The sequence below is a fragment of the Parasteatoda tepidariorum genome, chromosome 9 (assembly GCF_043381705.1).
Source record: "Parasteatoda tepidariorum isolate YZ-2023 chromosome 9, CAS_Ptep_4.0, whole genome shotgun sequence".
NCBI lineage: Eukaryota > Metazoa > Arthropoda > Arachnida > Araneae > Theridiidae > Parasteatoda > Parasteatoda tepidariorum.
The window spans coordinates 9,407,375-9,430,188 of NC_092212.1; the positions used below are offsets into that span (position 1 = coordinate 9,407,375).

At 29.1% G+C, this 22,814-nt stretch overlaps 1 protein-coding gene across 1 annotated transcript; it reads left to right on the forward strand.

Moving 5' to 3' along the window:
* Window positions 1–1,224: 1,224 nt before the first annotated feature.
* On the forward strand, window positions 1,225–22,814 carry LOC107445665 (survival motor neuron). The gene is made up of 7 exons (XM_043051339.2): window positions 1,225–1,552; window positions 3,015–3,083; window positions 8,161–8,241; window positions 12,369–12,587; window positions 16,933–17,157; window positions 17,994–18,134; window positions 22,619–22,814. The coding sequence occupies exons 1-7, from the start codon at window positions 1,532–1,534 to the stop codon at window positions 22,703–22,705; spliced, it is 843 nt and encodes a 280-aa protein (XP_042907273.1). The 5' UTR covers window positions 1,225–1,531; the 3' UTR covers window positions 22,706–22,814.

Here is a 22,814-nt window from a genome sequence, read left to right on the forward strand (position 1 = left end):
ATTCATGTAAGTATGATATTATAATGTTGAATATGAACAATAAGCATGCGCAGGTTTTTCATCCGACCAATCAGTAACATTCAAGAACTTGAATAGTGTCGGCGAATCATCCAATTTCTTGGAGATAGAAATTTCTCAAATTTCTCGGGTTCAAGAACTTAGGCCGTGTAAACAGGCCTTTATTCTATGGATGGTTGAGTGAATGTAAACAACAACAAAAGCTTCAGAAAACCGGACGAAATGTAAAAAAACTTTTGGTGTATTCCTCCGCTTATGTTACGTCTACGAGGTGATGTGTGAACAAGCTTAATATTCCAAGAAGTTTTCTTATTGCAATTTGTGTTTAAATTTATGCATAATTTTACCATTCATAAGAGTTTTCCGTAATTCATAAATTCTAAAAGGTTGTGTGCCTGAAACAAATTTAAGAAAATTAATATCACAACATAAATAAAGTATAAGGTTCACCATTTTTTGAAAGTTATCCTTTATTTTGCTATATTAGTTGTTGTAGTTCATTAGCGTAGCACTAGAGCTGCACAATGGACTATTGGCGTCGGTCTGAGAAACATCCCTGAGGATGATCCGAAGACATGCCATCACAATTTTTATCCTCTGCAGAAGGGATGGCACCCCAGCTTCGGTAGCCCGGCGACCTGCACGCGGAGTCGAGCACTTTAGGGTAGAACAGCTTAACGAGGACCAGTATCGCACACCCTCGGTCCCTACGCAGACTGATCCAAGTGGTCACCTGCCAGCACACTGACCGCAGCCAATGATGCTTGACTTCGGTGATCTGCAGGGAACCGTTTCTTAACGATCAGCCCACTGCGGGATATAATAGTGTACAATGTCATTGTTTGTCATTTTTTGGATAGAATCGTAGCATGCTTGTGGAGTTTTCTAAATCCATTTGTTGTTTGTTTCGCTGAAATTTAAATTGGAAGAATGCGTTATAATGTAAAGCACTACAATTATAATAATATTGGATTTCCCGTTTTTACCAACTCCGGCGTAAAAATCAATCGAAAGTAGTAACACAGAAGTCTTTTAGCGAATTTAACTGCTAACGCTATCTGTGCTCCTCTGTGTGACCCTCCACTTTGGTCACCTCTGGTTAGTATACAACAATGCGAGACAAGTATCTCTGATTATGGTCATGGATATAAAAGGAGCCGGTCGAAGTTGTCTGAATCGCAATTAGCGAAATAGCATTTTTGACGCCAAGAGAAGGTTTTCTTGTTGTAGTTGTAGTTCATTTACATCTCTGAGGATGATCCGAAGACATGCCATCACAATTTTGATCCTCTGCAGAGGGGATGGCACCCCCGCTTCGGTAGCCGACGACCAAAGGTTTTCTTATTTATTTATTATAAATTATTTCAATTATGACAGGCATAGGCAGTCAAAAACGTTCCAAGTTGTCAGAGAGCTCTAAGCAACATTATTGCCGTTTTAATTTTGCCCTGAACTTACAACATATTGTATTGTTGAACAACCAGAAGAATTGGAATTATTATTATTAAGCACGATGGATTTTAATAAACCAGTGGTAAAGTATCTGTTTGTTTTAAACATTGAGACAACCGAATCTAAATATGCATTAGAATTTCTTTTGTTTTTACTAGTTCGTTTTTCGGTTCCATCCTTCTATTTATAAATATAAAAGCTGCTTAATTAATTGTTAAATGTTTTCATTAACAATACTCAATGAAATAAAACCTGTGGCTTCTTGTCATATAAACAGGAGAAAAATTATTTTATTGATTACCATATTTTGAGAACTCATACTTTACTTTTTAAATATACTTATTTGTATTTTAACTAAACCATATATTAACCAATACTTATTTGTATTTTAGCTAAACCATATATAAACCATTTTTTTCTTTTAGCTAGTTTTTTTTTCATTGAGTAGAGTAATGTAAAGTAAACATTTAATATGAAACAAAATGAAAGTTATTGTGTTTTTAATGATCAAGTTAAATGAGTATGTCTAATCATCTAATTAATACTAAAGAGCCTTCTTTTGATTTTTTTTTGCAAAATGTCTCAAATATTTTAACAGTTGAGAAAAAGATTAAAAATAAATTTAAACATTATTAAAATTTGTGAATAAAGAACTCACATTATAAACAGATCTGGTGTCATTAATAATTATATAAACTAGAATTACATTCCTTAACGTGATCTGCCACGCCATCTACAATCGTCAAGGTGCCAAATTGATTTTCAAAATATTTTACCTAAAATTATGGTGTTCTATTAAAATTATTGTGTTTTTTCAAAAAATGAAAGAAAAAACATAATTTCTGGAGCAAATTCTCTTTTAAACTTCTGTGATTTCAGAATTTTTGTTATTATTTTTTTATCAATTTAAAAATATAGCTGAGGCAAACCAGTCATTGGCGAAATTTCTTTTATTCGGAAATGAGAACAGAACAATCGGTAGTTTTTCTTTCCCTTCCGATAAACAAGAAAAGTATCTTTAGAATATAATTCTGCCAAAAAAAAGAAAAAAAATTTATTCGCTTTTGTACTTTTTTCAGCTATTTTATTGCTTTTACTCTCTTATTACTCTGTTTTCTAAGTATGAAGATGCACAGTATAACATTGGTTATACCTATCATAATGTTATTATAATGCTTTTTCAAATTTATTATTGTTTTCTCTGAAGAATTAGTCATGGAAAATCATGAATTTGAAAATCTAAAGTGTAGAAGATACCCTGCAAATACCCAAACCTGAAAATAAATTTTAAAAAGTCAGAGCTTTTATTTTTAAAAGCATGGGTTTTTAAACCCCAATTACTACTGAAGTAGTGCAAAGAAATGTTAGAATTAACATAATGATTTACATGCTAACAATAGTTTTTAATTTGCTTTTTAGTTTTCTCTGTTTGACTAACTTATGAATTTTAGTTAAAGACACTCAGGAAAGAATTTGATATAATGTATTTTACATAGTTGATCAAAATTTAAATTATTTTTGTGATTTTTCCCCCCTTCCTATAGGATGTTTTAGCATTTGATTGGGATGATTCTGAATTAATTGAAGCATATGATAAAGCTATGGAGGAGTCTGTAAGAAAATTTTATTAGCTCATTTATATTATTGCTGATTTTATTTCAATTTATATTTTTATTATAGTGTTCACACGATCACACAAAATTATAAAAGGATCGACAAGTTGGAGACCACTTAGTATTGCCAGAAAATAATCTTTAATGATTGAAGGCATGAAATGTTGGAAGCTGAAGCTTTGGCTGTTGCACATATTGAGCTTTAGCGTTGAATGCTTAATGTGTCTTTTATATAATATTGCACTTAATATTTTTTACTATCCTTAGTTTTGTGCAACATTTTCAGCTTTATATTACAGTTTTACTGTATTTTTTTCATTTTATATCAATTATATTTATTTTTGCTTTGCACTCGTATTGCTTTATAAGCAGATATTTAATATAAAATGTTAAAAGATTTTGATAATTCTCTGCATGTTTATAATCTTACCAATTCCTAAGAAATTAGTTGAAATTTGCTAGATTTATGTATATATTTTNTCAATTATATTTATTTTTGCTTTGCACTCGTATTGCTTTAAATGCAGATATTTAATATAAAATGTTAAAAGATTTTGATAATTCTCTGCATGTTTATAATCTTACCAATTCCTAAGAAATTAGTTGAAATTTGCTTAAAATTTGCTAGATTTATGTATATGTTTTTTAAAAAACTGAAATATTATGAGTATACAGATATCTCCCTAAAATAAAAAATGGTACTTTTTCAAAAACCAGGGTACCTTCAGTTTTTGAAGGGCACTAATCTTGAAAATTACATTGAGATAGATTACAGTAACTTTCAAAATACTCAAATATGAGAAATAAGTTTAGTCTAAAAATAATTTTCAGAAGTTATGGCTAGTTCCTGTTACTGCAATAAAAAGAGCATTTCATTAAGAAAAGTAAAATGGGAGACAAAATTCTTTACAAAAAGGGCATTTATCTCTGTTAAAAGGATGGGCCATCATCCTCAAACATTGCGATGAGAACACTTTAATATAGTTATTTTATAAACAATAATTTAAGAAATCTCTCAAGGATGCCCACTACTGGAACATCTGCTCTAGTATATAATAAAAATTATAAGCATACTTGAAGTTGAAAATAAGCATGTTAAAAGTTGAAAACAAGCATAAAAATTATATGCTTGTTTTCAACTTTTTCTAAGTTTCATAGATAAAAATCATTAAACAATGTGTTTCGTGTAATACTTATAGCTTAATTTTAAAACAACCTAGGTTGTTTATATAGTTATCAGCTAAATACAATGTAATGTAACTCTTGTTGTTTTTTTGCAACATTCAAATGAAATAGAAATTATATTAATTTTTTTGAAGGGTTTCTGATTCCAAGGTTTCAATATTAATACTTATAAACTAAAAAATAATTTAAGAAACATTATTTTATGTAATAATAACAGTAATTCATTTAAAGAATATTCAGAACACAAATTGCTCTAGACCGAATCATAGCTTATTATCCAGTCAGGCCAAAGCTTTGTTTCATCAATTGTTCATAAGACCAGCAAATCGATTTTACAATTCAAGCACGAACATGAAAGCAAGAAACTGGCTATTTTTCTTTTTTTCAGTGACTGGAAATGCAATTATTGTGCAAGTTAATCATATTTGTCAAATATATAAGTTGACTGTTATAATTAGATAGAAATGTCAGCCAAATATTACATCCATTACCAACTTTATGTTATGATAATTTTTGAAATACAATGTCATTATTAAAGAAGATAATACAGTAAAACCTGTCTATAACGATACTGTAGGGACCTAAATAAAATATTGTTATAGGCAGGTTATCGTTATAGACAGGTTTGAAATTTAAAAGTATACGTTTAAAACTAATGATAAATTAAACTTCTTTTATAGGCTCCAAATGAAAATTTTACTTAGAATTATGAAACAGCACACAAGAAAAATTTACTTACAATTTTATGAATCAAAACAGAAATTATTTAGAAAAATAATCGGTTAGTTTTGTTTGCTTATTTTTGGAAGCAATTGCCATTTCCATGCACATAGATTTCAGTCCATCTAATGAATTCAAATGAACATCAGTTACATTTGGTAATGTTGCAACAAAATCTTGCAAAGTGTTAATTAGCAATATGGCATTCTCGGGTGAAATTTGAGTCCTGTTTTGAGAACAGTCAGCTGCTTCTTCCTCATCACTTTGATCACCCGGGATAACTTCTGCTAAAATCTCTTCATCACTTGCACCACTGAAAACCAACACATCATTATCTAAATTTAAAAATTCATCTGCGTTAAATAGAAATGATGTATTAGATGATCTTTGGAAATCACTGACAATCGAATTTAAGCCTGCCACACATTTTTCTTCTTCATCAGTGATTTCAGTAAGCTCAGTTTCTGCGTTTCCGTTGCTTTTATCCTCAAAGAAAGAAGCTTTCTTCCAACAATTTTGGATGGTGGATTGTGTCAATGAATTCCACCCTCCGGAAATCCAATCACATGCATTTTTTACATCAACTGCATAAGGATTTGGGAGTTTATTATCCAGATTATAAACAACGTTCTGAACTAATCTTTTTCGATAGTATCCTTTGAAACATTTTATTATTCCCAAATCTAATGGCTGTAGAATCGACGTGCAATTTGGGGGAAAATAAAACAATTTTATATTTTTCAAACTTGGAGGATTGTTGTGAGGAGTGCAGTTGTCAACTAAGAGAGCTATTTTTTTCTTCTTTCTTTTCATCTCCTTATCCACATCAAGCAGCCAGTTGTTAAATATTTCTTCTGTCATCCAGGCTCTTTTGTTTGCCTTGTAGTCAACTGGTAAACTTTTCACATTCTTAAAACATCTAGGTTTAGCGTATTTGCCTATAACGAACGGCTTCAGTTTATCGGTTCCAGTACTGTTTGCACAAAGTAGAACAGTTAACCTCTGTTTTGATTTTTTACCGCCTTTACAATTTTCTCCCTTAAATGCCATTGTTTTATCTGGCATGAGCTGATAAAATAAGCCAGTTTCATCAGCATTGCACACGTTTTCTGGAGAATAAGTTTTTTTAATAGTCTCTTTTTCTCGTTGCTTCCAGGATGCAACATCATTGACTGGAGCTGACTTTTCTTCACCTGAGATGGTTTTAAAAACAATACCATGACGTTCTCGAAATGATGTAATCCACCCATTGCTGGCTTTAAACTCGTTGTTGCCTAGCAAAGACGCAAATGTTCTTGCTTTTTCTGCAATCATTGGACCACTAATTGGCACATTTTGTTGTCTCATTTCGTGGAACCATCTTAGGGTAGCTTTGTCTACATCCTCATTAACTGCACCTTTAAATCTTTTCCTTTTACCATCAATTTTGCTTCCTTCCACAGCATCTTCGATATCTTTTCTTTTCTTCAAAAAAGTAGCTATTGTTGATTGTGAAATCCCATATTTCTTAGCAGCGTCAACTTGCTTCAATCCTTGATCAATTTCCGATATGATATTTAATTTTTCTTCAAAAGATAATGCTTTACGCCGAGCCATCACTTCAAAATTAAAATTAACTTTATTGCAAGGAAAACATGCCAGTCCGTAGTGAGTAACGATAAGGACTTACTTATGAATGAGAAGATTTGAAAGTGACCATTCTGAAAAAAGAGCGCCCCCTTGCAACTTGTCTCCTTTCCACAGCTAATGAATGGTGAGGAAAGCAAGACGATTGACCTTCGGAGTGTTCTTTTTAAAGCAGGGATATCATCATTGGCGAGAAACTCCCTCTCCCCCCCACCTAAGGCGGACCACACATTGACGAGACATCGATGCGTGTCGCTGGCGCATCGATGTCTCGTCAGTGTGTCACCCGTTTTTCTGACGAAGCTCTCTCCCTCCTACAATACCCCTTCACCCATTTCTACAGCTCTAATTTTCCCTAAAAGTGGCTTTTTTTCTCAGAAACAACGAAAGAATATTACATACAAAGGGGATTGAAAAAAAAAAACATTTTGTTATCTCACATTTAGGCTCGATGGGGAGTCGTTTTCCAACGGCAGAAAAATCGGAATAGAACTATCAACTATCAAAAGAGGAAAAATTATCGTTGTAGACATGTTTAACTGAAAAGTGGTTATCGCTATAAACAGGCTAAAAATACATTGAGTAAATAGGAATTTCACCGGGACCTCAAGCAAATATCGCTATAGACAGGTTTATCGTTATAGACAGTATCGTTATACACAGGTTTCACTGTATCAGAAGTTTTGCATATATATGTATATATCTTCATATAAACTACTAATGTAATGTGTAATAATGAAGACTACTAATGTTCAACTCCATAGCCTTGTAATTTTGAACCCAATCCAGAGGACAAGGAAACTCCTGGATCAGGTATTGCCTTAGGAAATTTGCCTTTGTGGAGCACTTTTTGATGGAATTTACCAACATTTACATTACATGGAGAGGAAGACCACGAGAACCTCCCTCGGTTAGCCTGACTGTAAAACTCTAACTCATGATCCATCTACCACTGAGGACATTTCACATTAACACTGTGGTTGGTGCCAGCTGGATACATATTCGTATCGGCCAATGATCGGTGGAATTCGAACCCGGTTCACCTCATTGGAAAGCGAACGCTCTATCCCCTGAGCCATTACGGCTCACATTCTTTGTATTGAAATTTTCATTTAAATTTACTTTTTTATTATAAAAAAAATGGTTTAAACCAGAGGGGGTAGTAATAAACTTTTGACAAATTGCTAGAAATTTTTTTTAAATAGAGTTGTGCTTCTATCTAAATTTAATAGTTGATAAATTTAAATTTTATTATAATAATCTTATTTACATTTGTCTAATTTATTTTAAAAGACCCTTATTTTATAAGTGTTTTAAACTGTTAAGGTTCTGATTTTTTTTCTGTCGTGTTTGTCTATCTGGTTTCTCAAGATGCTGATTTTTTATTTTTTTGCATTAGCCTTTCATTCTGTATTCTTCTTATTACCAGTTTGTCATTTTTTTTAAGTATTGTACTTGAATAAATTTTATATATTTTTTAACATTTGCCTGTATCTAGTTTGTTCTCTTAATTTAGTTTTGTTTTAAAACAAAGTTTTGATTTTAGGAAAAAGCAGCTAAGGCTAAAAAGGGCAAGAACAAGAAGGCTAATAAAGAGAATGTGAAAGAGGAAATTGCAGGGAAAAAAGTAAGCATGTTATAATGGTAATAAAAATGGAAAAGGAATTTTCTTAGTGAAATAAATTATTAATAGTTTAATAAACTAACCTCCATGTCTTTAAAATATTTATTCAAATAAGTTTTTGTAGTAATAAATTGTGTTTGCTATAATATTGAAACTGGGCATTTTTCTCTTTTTATCATTTTTTTCCTTCGTTTAAATTGGAAAAAACTAGCCACATTCTAAAATATTTACAACTTAATTACTTTTCATAATTTTGTCTCGTTTTATTTTAATTTTTTTATCTGTACTCACAAACTAAATGTACTAATACTAATTCTCTAAGCTGATAATAGAGCATTTTACGTGAATCGATGTTGGTTTTTAATCACTAATATAATGACTTATATGATTCCATTAATAAACTAAATTACATTGATTTTAAGTTTTCATTGATGCCTTTTTGCTTTTTAGCCAGTTTCCACTTCATCCCAGATAACATTGGGTACCATTTCTTATAATTCTAATTCTAAACATTATTTTATTTAATCACATTTTCGTGAGCTCAATTTTTGCTGATTTCATTGTAAACTTAAATTTAATTTTTGTCAGCTGTCATTTTTTGGCAATTTATACATGGATTTGCAATTTTCAATATTTTTAAAGCTATGTTATACTTCAAAGGAATTTGAATTTAAGTAGACAATTCCGAGGTTTAACAGTGGCGCCTATTTCTGCATTTTTCAATTTTTTTTCTTTTTTTTTTAAGTTTTCATATTATTAGTTTAATATTGTGCTTCTTGAACTTCCAATTAGAGCAATGACTTATTAATATACTCAAATTGGGACAATTACTTTGTAAATCAGAATGTTTTCTAATCACTTCCACATAGTTTTTTTTTTAATTCTCTTGATTTTAATTTATTTTGTCGTTGAATCTGGAATTATAATAATCACTTTATGGCACAACTGATTTCCTATTCTTTATTTTTGATATACTTCGCTTACGACGGCTCTTCCAGCAGATAGGTTTTTTACCCCCATTTCTACAAGATTTTTTCAAATTGAATATTTTCACATAGTATTTTTGATGCTAGAAATGGTCTCACACACTAGATATAGTTTAGTCATAATAAGATATTGTATTATGGGTGGATGTGCATAATATGTGAGACCGTGGAAATACCATTCACAGAGAATTAGTTACCATAATGGAAGAAATTTATACAGAGTTCTCCTTAAGAATGAAAGAAGGCAGACGGCTTCCTCTTTGCAAAGGGCATTTTGAGTTTGGTTATAATATTTTTCTGTGATAAAATATATTGAAATAATTCAATTTCAATACTCTTTATTTTTGTATTATTATCTATTGTAAAATGAGTAGCTCAAGAGAAGGCAAGATTATTTAAGTGTAGAAGAATTGATAAGTGATTGTTATAAAATAAATTCTTAATTTTTCATTCAAATGCTTTTGAGTAAACATTTCTCTTACAAAGAAAAGTCAAGATGAAAGAAAACAAAATAAATCAACTCTTTTTTTTCTTTTATCTCCATAAAACTGGTAATGTATAAGAAAAAAATAGGCTGATGTGTTTATTGCATATATACTATATCAATATAGATTTTTTAAAATGATTTTCAAATAAATTTGGTCGATGGTGATGAAAAGGTTTAAACTAATTACAAGAGTTAAGGAATTGCTTGACGAAAGATTTTTAACTAAGGTTTTGTGTTCACAGTAAGATTTTCATTTTATTTAAGTCTCTCTAAGAATTTATAAAATTTCAAAAAGTGGTGTCAGAAATTAAACAAATGTTGATAATTTAATACCTTTTACAATTATATTTGTATTTGTTCATGAAAATTCTAAGCTGCAAAATCTATAAGTAACTAAATGATTTCATGAAAAAAAAAAATTTCCAATATTAATGCAAATCTACAAGTTCATAACAATCGTGCTACAGGCCAAAGAAACAAAAATCGAAAATACATAATGAGGAATTCAATCTTAATGGTGAATTCATAATACATAATGGAGAATTTAATCTTGTAAAATTTGATATTGTTATTAAAGTGAAATATTTGTTGCTGCAATTCTCAAAGTATTTTCCAAAAGCAAATATGTCGTACATATTCACAGTTGCCTACTCTACTGGATTTTTCAGTAGACTACTGAATTTTATTAGTTTCTTTTCTACTAATTTAATCAAATTCTTCTGGCTTTTGTATGTTAGAAAATTCCTTTATTTACTTGTGCTTTTAAATTTATTGTTACTGTTAACCAATAAGCAAACTTTATTGAATAATCAGTTTAAAGCTTCTTTTTTTTTTTAATGTTCTTAAATGATCAGTTTTGGCAAAATTTTCAATAAGTTTAAAAAAAAAAAAAAATTATTACTATCTGTATTGAATTAAAAATCTATTACTTTTCACGGTTGTGTGTTCAAAAATAAAGTGAACATAAGAAAAACATTGTGTAATTAAGTTTATTTGATGTCTATATTAATTGTAGAATATTTTAATCAATTTAAATTGATAGTTATTAGTGTAATAAAGTTGTACTTTGTTTGCTGCAAAAATATGTAGTACATAATGCAATAGCTATGATGAACTTTGTAAAATCAACTGATTTATTTGTTCTTTGCATCTGTGCTATACCTCTTCTGATTTTATGCTCTTTGAAAATTTAATCTGCTTAATATTTTATTATTTATTTTTTAATGAAGTACTAAACAGACTAATTGACAATCTTTTTTGTAATTACAGTTTACAAATTTAGTATCAGCAGTTTAGTAATCTGAAATAATTTTCATTACATTAGTTTTTTTTTTCTTCTTTTCAACAAACTATTCTTTTACACTGTATGAAGTAGTTTTGTGGGACAATATCATAGCTCAACAGACTTGGCTTTAAGATCTCTAACCTAATTCCTTTAAAAAATTAAAACTCACTAATGAAATAAAATTTTAAAAAAATTATTAATACAGCATGGTAATGTTTTTTCTGTTTTTTAATATATTGAAGAAAAAAAGTTGTCATTAAAAAGAATTGTCTGTTTAGACAAAACTAATTTCCAAAGTAATGATATGTTATGTTCAATTAAGAGAAACAAAGATTTTTTTTCCTTTTAAATTTAAGATGTAAGCAAGTAGAGTTATCATAATTGCTCAAAGGAAAGTTGCTATATTTTTTATTTAATAATTTTAGTGCATTTCAGAACTTGCTGTAATGAATTAACATGTGCCATTTATATTCAAGTACGAGTTTACTTTTAGTTTGAATTCTACTCTAATTAATTAAATGTTAATTTTGTAATTTATATATTACAAGCTTCAGTGATTTCAGAATTTTTATTCTTTTTTTTTTTTCATTTTATCAATTTAAAATTCTAGTTGCAGCAAGCCAGTCATTGGCGAACTTTTAATTCCGAAATGAGTACAGAAAAATCAGGAGTATTTCTTTCCTTTCCGATGATGGAACAAGAAAAGTATCTTTAGAAGTAATTCTACAGAAAGAAAAAAAGGAAAAGAAATTATTTGCTATGCATTTTTTACAGCTATTTTATTGCTTCAACTCTTTCTTTACTCTGTTTATTTAAATTTAAAGTCTATAAATATATAGTGCATAGTATAACAGTTTAAGTTATACATATCATTTCAATTAATATTATTATAATGCTTTTTTAAATTGCTTTTGTCGGGGAAAATAGTAACTTCATTAAGTCATGAAAAATTCTTGGAATTAGTCATGGATTTGAATATCTAAAATGTAACAGATACCCTGTATAACAGTTTTTTTAATTATCATAAACCAAGTTTCTCACGTCTTAAATTTTAGCCTCATGCAAAAATTTTGCGCATTGTCGTATAATAGTTAATAATTTAACTTATATCCGGTTATGTTGATAATTAGTGTAGCATTTTTTAATGATTATTTGTTCCTTATTTATATTATTTAGTGCTATTTAAATTCATATGAGCATAAATGCTTTAAAGTGTGGATCAAGTTTTAATAGTGTATTTTCTAATTTAACTTAAATCTGATTTTTATTATTTTTGTCATGTTTACATTTATGCACATTAAAAATAATTAATACATGTTTAAACACATTTTAATGATATTTTGTAATAGTTTTTCGTAACTTTTTATAATAGTGGCGAATTGGAAATTATTGCCGTGCCATATTCCCTGAAGATGGATCATATTATGAGGCAATTATTCTTGATGTTCAAGACAAGTTGTGCGCAGTTGAGTTCTTGGGCTATGGTGATTATCATGAAGTACCTCTTGATGGCTTGCTAGAGAGTCTTGGGAAAAAAGCTAGGCAGAAACAGCGCAAGAGTGTTAAGAAATCGGGAGTTTCTACCTGCACTGTAAGTTTTTTCTTAATTTTTCTTTTAAGTACAAAAAGGATATTTAAAGTAATATATTTTATTTATGATATTCTAATATGTTTCAAAACTTTAACTTCATACACTTCAAAATAATAAGATTTAATATTTCTGTCTGAATGAAAATGCAAAATTAGAAAAAAATAATTTGTTAAAATCAACATTTCATTGTTATTTTCTTATGCTTTAGAGCAGAGGTCGCCAAAGTGGTCTATATAGACCCCCAGGGGTCTAGTTAACAAAAGTGGGGGTCGATCTGAGCCTGGGGGTCGATCCGAATCGGAAGGGTTCAATTGGGGGTCAAAGAAAAAACAGTTCTTAATAAGTAAATCACACATATCTAATTGAGTATGTAAAATTTGTGAATTTTTTTTATAATTGACTTAATATCAGTTTCTTTATAGAACATAAATTAATAAACGCATCATCAAAAACATGGACATCAACCTGCAAGATGAGTTTGCTGAATTATTATCGGATCTTGAAGCAAAGACGCTTCTTAAAAATTTAACAATGAGTAAATTTTGAACAAATATAAATATAATGCAAAAATATGTAGAACTTTATGAAATAGCTCAACCTTTTTATGCTAGCTTTTCCAAGTTCCTTTATGGTTGAAGCCGGTTTCAGTCACGTAAATTCAATCTTAACTAAGTACAAAAATAAATTAAATGTGGAGTTACGAGGGGATTTAAAATTAAAATTGACCAATTTTGAACCCAATATAGCGAACCTTTCAAAAAAACACCAGGCACACTCATCTCACTGATTAAGAAGCAATAAATCTGTAGTTACTTTAATTATTATTTCTATTTATTTATAATTACTTATTATTTAATAAATATTAAGGTATTTAAATTTCAACATAAATGTATTTTTCATAAAACTATTGTTACACAATGTACTATTACTTTAATAAATGTTTAAATCATAAAATACATGTACCAACACAGTATCTAATAGTTTTATCTTAATTAACAGAAAATTACTTTTATGGGGGTCGATGGAGATTTCGAAAAATTATATAGGGGTCGATGATCAAAAAAGTTAGTCGACCTATGCTTTAGAGGAAGAAAAAAAAAACTTCAATAGATAACATAGTTATTATTTTTAAATCCTAGAGAAATCTAGAACATTAGTAAATACTTGTAAAAAGTTTTGATAAATTGTGAAATTACCAAAGTGGCCACAGAGCTGAGGAATATTGTTTAATTTTATGAAGCTGGAAAAATGTGAAATTTTTATCCGAATACCCAAAAATTATGAGAAAGTGTTTAATTTCGTTAAAAGTACGAAAAGTTCAAAATTCCCCCCCTAGAAATAGTTGCAAGCTGTGAAAGGAATTTTCTTATCGTTATTTTAGTTCATTGTATATTAAACGCATAGATGTCTACAAAGAAAATTGTCTTAGTAATGTAATATTTTATGCTTAATTTTTACGAAGTTACATATTAGATTTATAAATTTATGTATTTTTTTAAAATAATTTTAGAAGTATTTTAAGACAGAAAGTTGATATTTTTTAACTAGTAAATAATTAAGAAATTTTATTGGTCTATGCTATGTTTATTAGAAGTTATTGCATAGTCGATATTATTTATCTTTTCTTGTAATTAAAAAACAATATTTTCTCTTGGAAATGTGAGATAATTTTCCAATAATTTGTGAGCTCTCAGTTAATCTAACAGTAAATGTTGCCTTGATATGTTTAATAACAGCAACAACTAAAAATGGGGTGTCCTTTATTCTCTTTTCTGCCATCTACCTGAATTCCTTAATATCTGTTCTGTGATATTTGATAAATATCTATAATTTTGCATATTCTACATTAAAAGAAGATTTTAGGCATTAGACAAAGCTTGTTTCCACATGGTTGCCACTGCCGACTGAAATGGAACTAACTTCTAACGAAATTAGAAGGGGTAAAACTCCAAGAACGAAACAAACTGAACCCTGGAAATTTTGTGTAACCCCTTTTACTGAACTCACTTTCCTTTATATTTTTAGTCAAAGGGTAGAGATAATTGTGTTCCATACCAAATATCCAGTTTTTTCCACTTCTAAATTTTTAGGAAAAATTAAAAATTCAGCTCCTTAGATGTAAAATTCACTTTTTCTTATTGTTGATAGCCCGATATTCTGGATGTCCACAAGAATCTTTTTTTGTTTGTTATCTAATGTTTTGTTTGTTAATAGCTCCATTTACTAATTACATATCTCAATTTAATCTGGTGTGCTCATGCAATCTCTGAATTCTTGCATCTTTGCAAAGACGCAAATGGTTGCAGGTTCAAATCCTACTCTGGGCACCTATGTTTCTCTGTGTGAATTTGACCCACCCTACGACAGGTATCTGTGGCAGTGTGATGTAAGTAATATTGCTGCCTACGTGACTGGTTCACAGGTGTCCACCGCGTAACGATAAATAAGCAACACTTCTGGCATCTTCTAAGGTTAAGAACAGAAGTTCATTGCCTGCCATTATTAAAAGAAACATACATTCTTCTGCCAATTACGTAAAGAATTACGTCCTAAATGATTCTTTTGCCGAATTGATTGCTATGGTCTGTTAGATTTTTGCATAATTGGAACAACGCTGGAATCTGCTAATATCACGATTCTTATTCGTGTGATTTTAATATCAGACATCGATCCTCGTATTCCGATTTAAAAACTATTCGTTGCGATTCGTATTCATGTGATTTAAAAATTGTACATAGCAATTTCTATTGTCGTAATTGACGATTAATTTCTATTGACGTAAAAATCCTATATCGCAATAATTTGTATTTATGCATTTTTGAAGCCCAATATTGCAATTCTTACTCACCCGAGTTTAATATTTAATACCGCGATTCGTATTCATGGATTTTTAAACCCCAATATTGCGATTCAAGCTCAAATGAGTTTAAAATCCAATGCCCTGATTCGTGTTCACATATTTTTAAAATCCAATGTTGAAATTCATATTCAAACGTTTGAAATATCAAACATCAATTTTTGAATTTTTATGATTTAAAAACTACGCATTGCGATTCATGTTCATATGATATAAAAATTACACACAGTGATTCATATTTGAATGATTCAAAAATTTACTATCCCAATTTGTATTTTTGGGTTTTTTACATCCAATATCACTTCATATTCATGCTATATTAAAATCCAATATCGCAATTCATGTAAGAAATAAGTTTTTTCTTGAATTAGTTAATCTGAAGATGTGATATATTTTGCATTAGTAGGTAAAAGTTCAAAAAATTATGTTAAATTTGAAACATTTATGATATATAAGTTGTTGTCCATTTTTTGCATATAAAATTTTCAGGGTTTTTCACATCATGCTACTACTATCACCTGATATTAGCAGAATTTATAAATTTTTCATTGGGACTTGTATTCCGTATGATTTATGTTCACTTGATTGAAAAAACAAATATTGTGATCCGCATTAAAGATATTTTAAAATCTAAATTCATTATTCATATTCACACAATTCGTTTTTAGGAGTTTATTATACCAATTCACAAATAAAAAAGAAAAGTAAGTTTGGTGTCTAATCTTTTTGTAAAACCTATTAATATTTTTTTTTTCAATTTTAATATTCACATTGGTAATTAAATAATTTTTTAACCTCCTTTTTCTTTTTGTATTGCTAAAAGATTACTAGTATAGGCATTTGAATTTCAAAAAATTATTTAGATTGTGTTTTCCTGGTATTTTTATTTGTAGATTAACATATGCTTTCCTGGTTATTTTTTATTTTGAAATTCTGTGTGTGTAACCTTTTTTACACACTTGAAAATTATTCAGTTACTAATATTTAATACCAGGTAATTTTTCTATTTAATATAAAGCCTTGCGTAATTAAGTAAATTATACATATAACTAGCAATATCTGTTCAGAAAAAGTTATATTTTTACTAATGTAATTGTGTGTTATTTATTTATGTAGTGTATATTGCATTTAGACTACAAATTTAGTGATTTGACTGTTATTTTGGTACTTTTAGGCTATTCCATAGGTTTAGTTTGCTAGGAAACAATTTTTGACCACTAGAGGGAACTATTTTTGATATATTTTTCGTAGCAGCCCTGTTTTTACATTTTAAGCAAAAAGAAGTGTAAATTTTAAAACTTAAAAACAACAGATGTACACTATCATATTATGTACCTTCATAAACTTACTAACCATATAATTTTATTGCTTTGTTTGTTTGAGAAAAAAAACCTATGTACTTAGTTGTTAATCTAAAGTCTAAAATGCTGTAGAAAAATGCATCTGAATTTAACGTCAAGACTAATGAAATGTACTATTCTTCATCAGAGTGATACTGACTACAGTTGCATGATTGAATCTAAAGATGTGAGTAAAGTTGTTAAATCAGGACATCTTCCTAATGGTAACACAACTGCTGAGCACTGTGACCGTTATGCAGCAGCTGGATATGCTCAGCATCATCCTCAAACACACATGCAGCCACATTCCGCTCCTCCTCAACTTGGCTGTAATCACGCTGTGCATACTCCTATGGTATCTGTCCCAAATCAAGTAAGCCACTGATTTACTTTTTTTGAAAGGCTTATATAAATATTTCTCATGTATTTTTTAGTGTTTGTCATTAAAGCAATTCTACTATTTACAAATGCGATATTTGTAGATTTCAAAAGCATTTAATAAAATAAATGAAAAATTAAGCTGCTCCAATAGTTTTTGTTTAAATAATTTTTTTATTTTTATCTAGAACTTTTAGTAACTTTCAGAATTCAAGTTTTTTTTTATTTTTTTATTATTATAATAATAATCTGACAGTTACAGGTGTAATAGATTATGTTACTAAGTTTTTAAATTTTTTAAATATATTTTAACTTATAAAAGTTATTAAAAATTGCTGTGAAAATAAATTACTCCAAACGTTATTCAAATTGCTTTATTTATTGACTTTATTTGTTTTGCATTGTATTTCGAAATGGAGTTGCTGCAGGGTTCTCATTGATTAAAAGAATCTGATATGGGGAAGAAAAAAGAGAGAAATTTTTGCCAGAACCTGGAAAAATCCTGCTAGAAACCTAAATGATATCCAAAATCCACATCAACTCTAAGGCTTTTATTTGGTATGGAGTAAATGAACTGAAACTTAACTGAGGCACATTTCACCATAGCAACAGTTCTGGTGGCTAATTTCTGCTCTATTCAAGATTTTCCAACATGATCTTTAACTTAAGCTTAAATTTGTTTTAATAGGAATTTTCAAAATGCTTATTTGGTAGTAAGTAGCTTTGAAATTTGCATTCCTGATCTAATAATAAAAAGTGTTATTACTCATGTTTAAAATTTTTATTTTTTTTGTTGAATGATTCATGAGATTAAAAAAATGTTTCTTGCAGAATATGGGAGGAGCTGCTCATTGTCTCCCCCCTCCTCCACCCCCACCCATGCCTCCATGCGCATCTGCATCAAATGACCCTTCACTTTCGGCTATGCTTGTGTCATGGTACATGGCTGGTTATTACACTGGATTGCATCAAGTATGTATTTGAATTCTGTTATTTTTAATGACTTAAAGTTTTTTTTATTGTAATTATAAAATAAGTTTTCAATGAACTATTAACTTCTCCCCTGATTATCTTGGGATTGTATGCATAGCAATTCATTATTATATCAGAAAAATTTAAGAATAACCAGAAATTGCAGATTTACTTTGCATGTTTTACTAATGTTTTTAATTTTTAGTGGTTTGTTATATTTTTGAAATAACTGGTCTCAGGCTGGGCATGCAGTATCAGAAATGATTAAAACTCATATATTATGTTTTGTTTCAGATCCTTATATTTAACAATAAAAACATGTACTTTTTAAAAAATAAAATTGGTAAGAGAACAGTTAAAATCTCTGGAAGTAGTTCTTACATAAAAATTAATCCTGAAACCTTCTGTATCAAGGGTATAAATGCCTGATGAACACTTATTTAATGATGTACAAAATATTAACCTAACTCATACTAAGAGCCTTTTCTTTTNCGGGATTTATATTCACATGGTTTACAAGTTTAAAAATCGCACTTTTCTGTCAAATTTTTGTTTATATATATATATATTTTTCCTTTTTTTTTCTTTCTTTCTTTTTTTTTTTTTTTTTTTTTGTTTTTTAAGAGNATATTGATTTTTGGATTTCCTCTTTTTTACATTCTGACTACTCTCATCCCTGAAAATGGATAAGGGAACTTGTGTAAAAGCTTGCAAAATGTTCAGTAAAAGGATTAAAGAATGAATATCTAGTTAAAAAAATCATTTCACAGAGAAGGGATACCTATATGTCCACTTTAAGGTTGTTTTTCAAAGAGATAGAGGGGAGAAAAATTTTCAACCTGATATTGTAGTACAGTAGGGAACCGATTATCCGGAATGATCAGGACCATCGCTATTCCTGGTAACTGATTTTTCCGGTCTTCTGAATCGCTACAAAAAACAGTCTTTTTCATTGTTAAACCCAACTAAAAAAAATATATTTCGAAATAAACTTAAAAAGAAGAAAAAACGATTGAGTAATACACTGATGATTATTTCCAAAATGATGGTAAGGTAAACATCTTACAAAATAGAAAGAAAAATCCTAAAATCTTATGAGGAAAAAAAATTTTTTTTTTAAAAAATGGCAGGAAAATTTATCGAATTTCGTTCTGGTTTTCTGTTTTCGGGATAACGGGTTCTGTACTGTACTTGATAAATTTTTAAAGCCTGAAAATCTCACAGTTTGAATTTTTTATTAACTTTATTTTTCGTGTTTGGGTTCGAGGAATAGAAAAAAAAAGAGTACAGATAATAGTTTTAATTTTTACGGATAAGATAAATCAAATTTATCCCTTAAGGAAATCTCGTTAAATCTATATGAGTCATTACAAAAAAAGATTCAATATTTTGCTGTGCAGGTTGCAAGATAAGAAAAAAAACGAGGGTGGCAGTTAAAAATCACTGTTCTATATCCTCATATTTATGTGCATTTCTTGCCTCAGCTAATGTTTATCTTGTTCAAATTGTGAAAATTTTTCAACAAACATATTTATTATTCACCTTACAATTAGTTTAATTATAAGGTGACTTTCTATACATAGAGCATCACAAAATTGTGTATAAATGCTAAGATAAGGAGTTGCAGTTTTCTAAATGTAATCCAAATATAAGGGGTGAAAATCTTCCTCGAATCTGTGATTTTCTATTTTTTCTATATTTCTTTAAATAATTAATCCTCTCCAATGAAAATAATTATTTGAATCACTTTACTTAATCAAAGCTACCAACTTTCTAAGCTTTATGGGAAAAATTTCTTCTTGTGGTATATTTTAATGTATGATTTTCTGTTTTGTAAATTTAATTTAAAATTATTTTAAAGTTGTTTATTTTCCACACCACGGCATGCAAATGTGTCAAAAGTTCTTATAATAAGACACTTTATTTCAGCTCTTTCGTAGTGAAGTCTTAAAAATGCTGCTAAAAATATTAAAAATTCTGAAAGCTTTAACTTTTAATTGTCTACCAATCAATAAAATATTTTACAACCCTGCTTATATAGCACTCTTTTAACTTCCTCTTTTATGAGGTTTATTATTTTCTTCATTTTTTATATTCCTCCATTTTTGTGTTGAATAAAGTATTTATTCATAGTTACTTAGCTCTTCCTGTATATGTATCTCTGCTTGCATAAAAATCTACCAGCTCTACTAAATTTTCCTTCTTTGTCTCTGGTTTTCACCTGAAATACAGTGAAACCTCCAGAAAAGACCTCCTCTGTGTGGGGATCTCCTCTATTTAAGATAACTTTTGGGAGGCACCGAATTTTTTTCGTAGTCTTTATTTTGAAGAAAACCTTTAGGAGAGATCATCTATCTCCCAGCAACTAGGCGAACCTCTGCACTAAAAATGGAAAAGGTCATATAAGGAAACACAAAACTATATCAAATAAAAAAATTTTAACAGAACAAGTAAATTAAAATTTATTTAAAATATTTTTGTGCAGTTGTTATTTAGAGAGCTCTTTTTGACGATCTCTGAAAAAGATCTATTACCTCCTCAGCATGTTGTTGTCAGAGTGCACTAAAGGTGATGCTATGAATTATTTATATTTAGATTATTATGATTTATTTCAAAGTATTATTATCAAGCATTTCAAATAAACTTAACTAATTTTTATTAAATAAAATTAAATGCTAACTTAAAAAATGAAAACATTATTCGTTTCAGATAGTTCTATCATTCATAATTGGCTTTTACAAATAATTAGGGGGCATTTTAATTGAGGTTAAGAATTATTAATTGATACGTGAATGAAGCCTACATGCGTGGCACTTCATACCAAGAAAATGACGCTAATTAAAATTGTGTGCCTTCGATAGCATTTTGAAGTCAATAGAGTTAACCCCTAAGAAAGACCAACCTTCATTAACGACCATTTTACTGTGGAGTAGACAGTGGTCGCCTCAGAGAGGTTTCGCTGTTTTAAATTTTTCTGACCTTATACTTTTTAATGATGAATTTTTTATTTTATTTTCAATAAATTAAACATATTTATGAACCTAAGAGAAATCTGTCTTTGGAGAAAGTTTATCTGTTACTTCTATAAATTTTATTTTGTCTTCATTAATAGTCTGGTCAATATTTTTTGCAACTGTCTCAAATGAAATAAATGTTTCCACTAACTGCTTTAATTAATAAATTTGCTGGACACAAAATAATTTTTTTCAAGCACAACTTTCTATTTTATTTCACATAATTCTCTTTATTTATTTATTATTTTTTTTAAATCTTATGGTTGAAATTTGCCAAAATTAAAGTTTTTTGCAACTGCAATTCTGTAAGCGTACACACTTTTAACTTCTCTAAAATTATTGTAATTCTTTTTACAGTGATTTATTAAACGTAACATAAAATTGGTTATAAACCTCAGGGTTTATATAAAACATTTGTGCCAAGTGTCCTCGATAAAAGGACATTTACTATTTTTTTAAAAGATGAAAGTGGTTCATTGCTAAAAATAATTTTGCAGGAACAAGGTTTTTCTGTCTACAGTAATATAAATGTTGCTAAATTGGTTCTGAAATTAGGCTTGTTACTTTTTTAGTTAAAGTTGTACACGACAGAAAGAAAAATCCGCTAGATATAAACTAATATGTACTACCTGTCTTTTCAGATAGTAGTTTTTCATATGTAGTCATCTTTTTGTGCCTGGGCACAAATGGGTAAAATTAAAAAATTGTGCTGAATAAATTATTTCATAATTCAACTACCAAATAATGAAAAATATGTAATACTCTGCAAAAAAAGGGGGGGACGAAGCAGATAAGTGATTCTTTCAATCGGGTTATTCTTTAATCAGGGAAAATAACATGAAGCCGTCACATTAATATAGATATGTTTAATGTAGTAGAATTGTTTTTGCTTTCTCTTTCATTTTTACATAAATTAATCTAAATTAGTTTTAAATATGCTAGCTTGATTTTTATTTTAAGTTAGGTAGTAGTAAATAAAATAAGACAAAGAATTAATAGCCATTCCTTCTAATTAATTTATAATTATGTACTTTGGAAACGAATTCTTTTTCTGTCTACTCTGATAGTAACTACTCTGAAAATGTCACCTCTTTCATCCACTTAGCTCTTAATTTATCAATGTCGTTCTTGAAATGTAATTTTTTAAGTAAAGAATAGTTACGTTCATAGTAGTAGTTTGAGTTGTACTTAATGCTACAAATTGTTATAACTAAGTACGTCAAGTTGAAATAATGAAAATGCTAATGGAAATAATCCTAGATGGAAAGTTATTGATGTAGGACTATACAATCCACCTGCTGAAAGAAATTTCACGGCGTTTGTCCTTCTTATTTCAAATATAATTATTAAATGGCCATTCAGTAGTGCTTGTAGTATATGTATTTAGTATATGTATTTAATATTTGACACTAAACATCCAGGTTTCTTTCATTCATTTAACTTACCAATTTCAATTTTATTTATTTTTAGAATCAGAAGACTTCCCATTGTCTTGCTGCTTCAAAACCTCATTGCTGTGGAAACCATGTTCCCAATCATTGTGGTCATTTCTGCTAAGTGCCAGTGCATATTTTAAACTGGCCTTTCATTATTTCATTTTCTGGTTCGTGTTTACCTAAATTTTGATGTTCACTGTGAAAAAATAAAACATTAATATTTGTCAGAA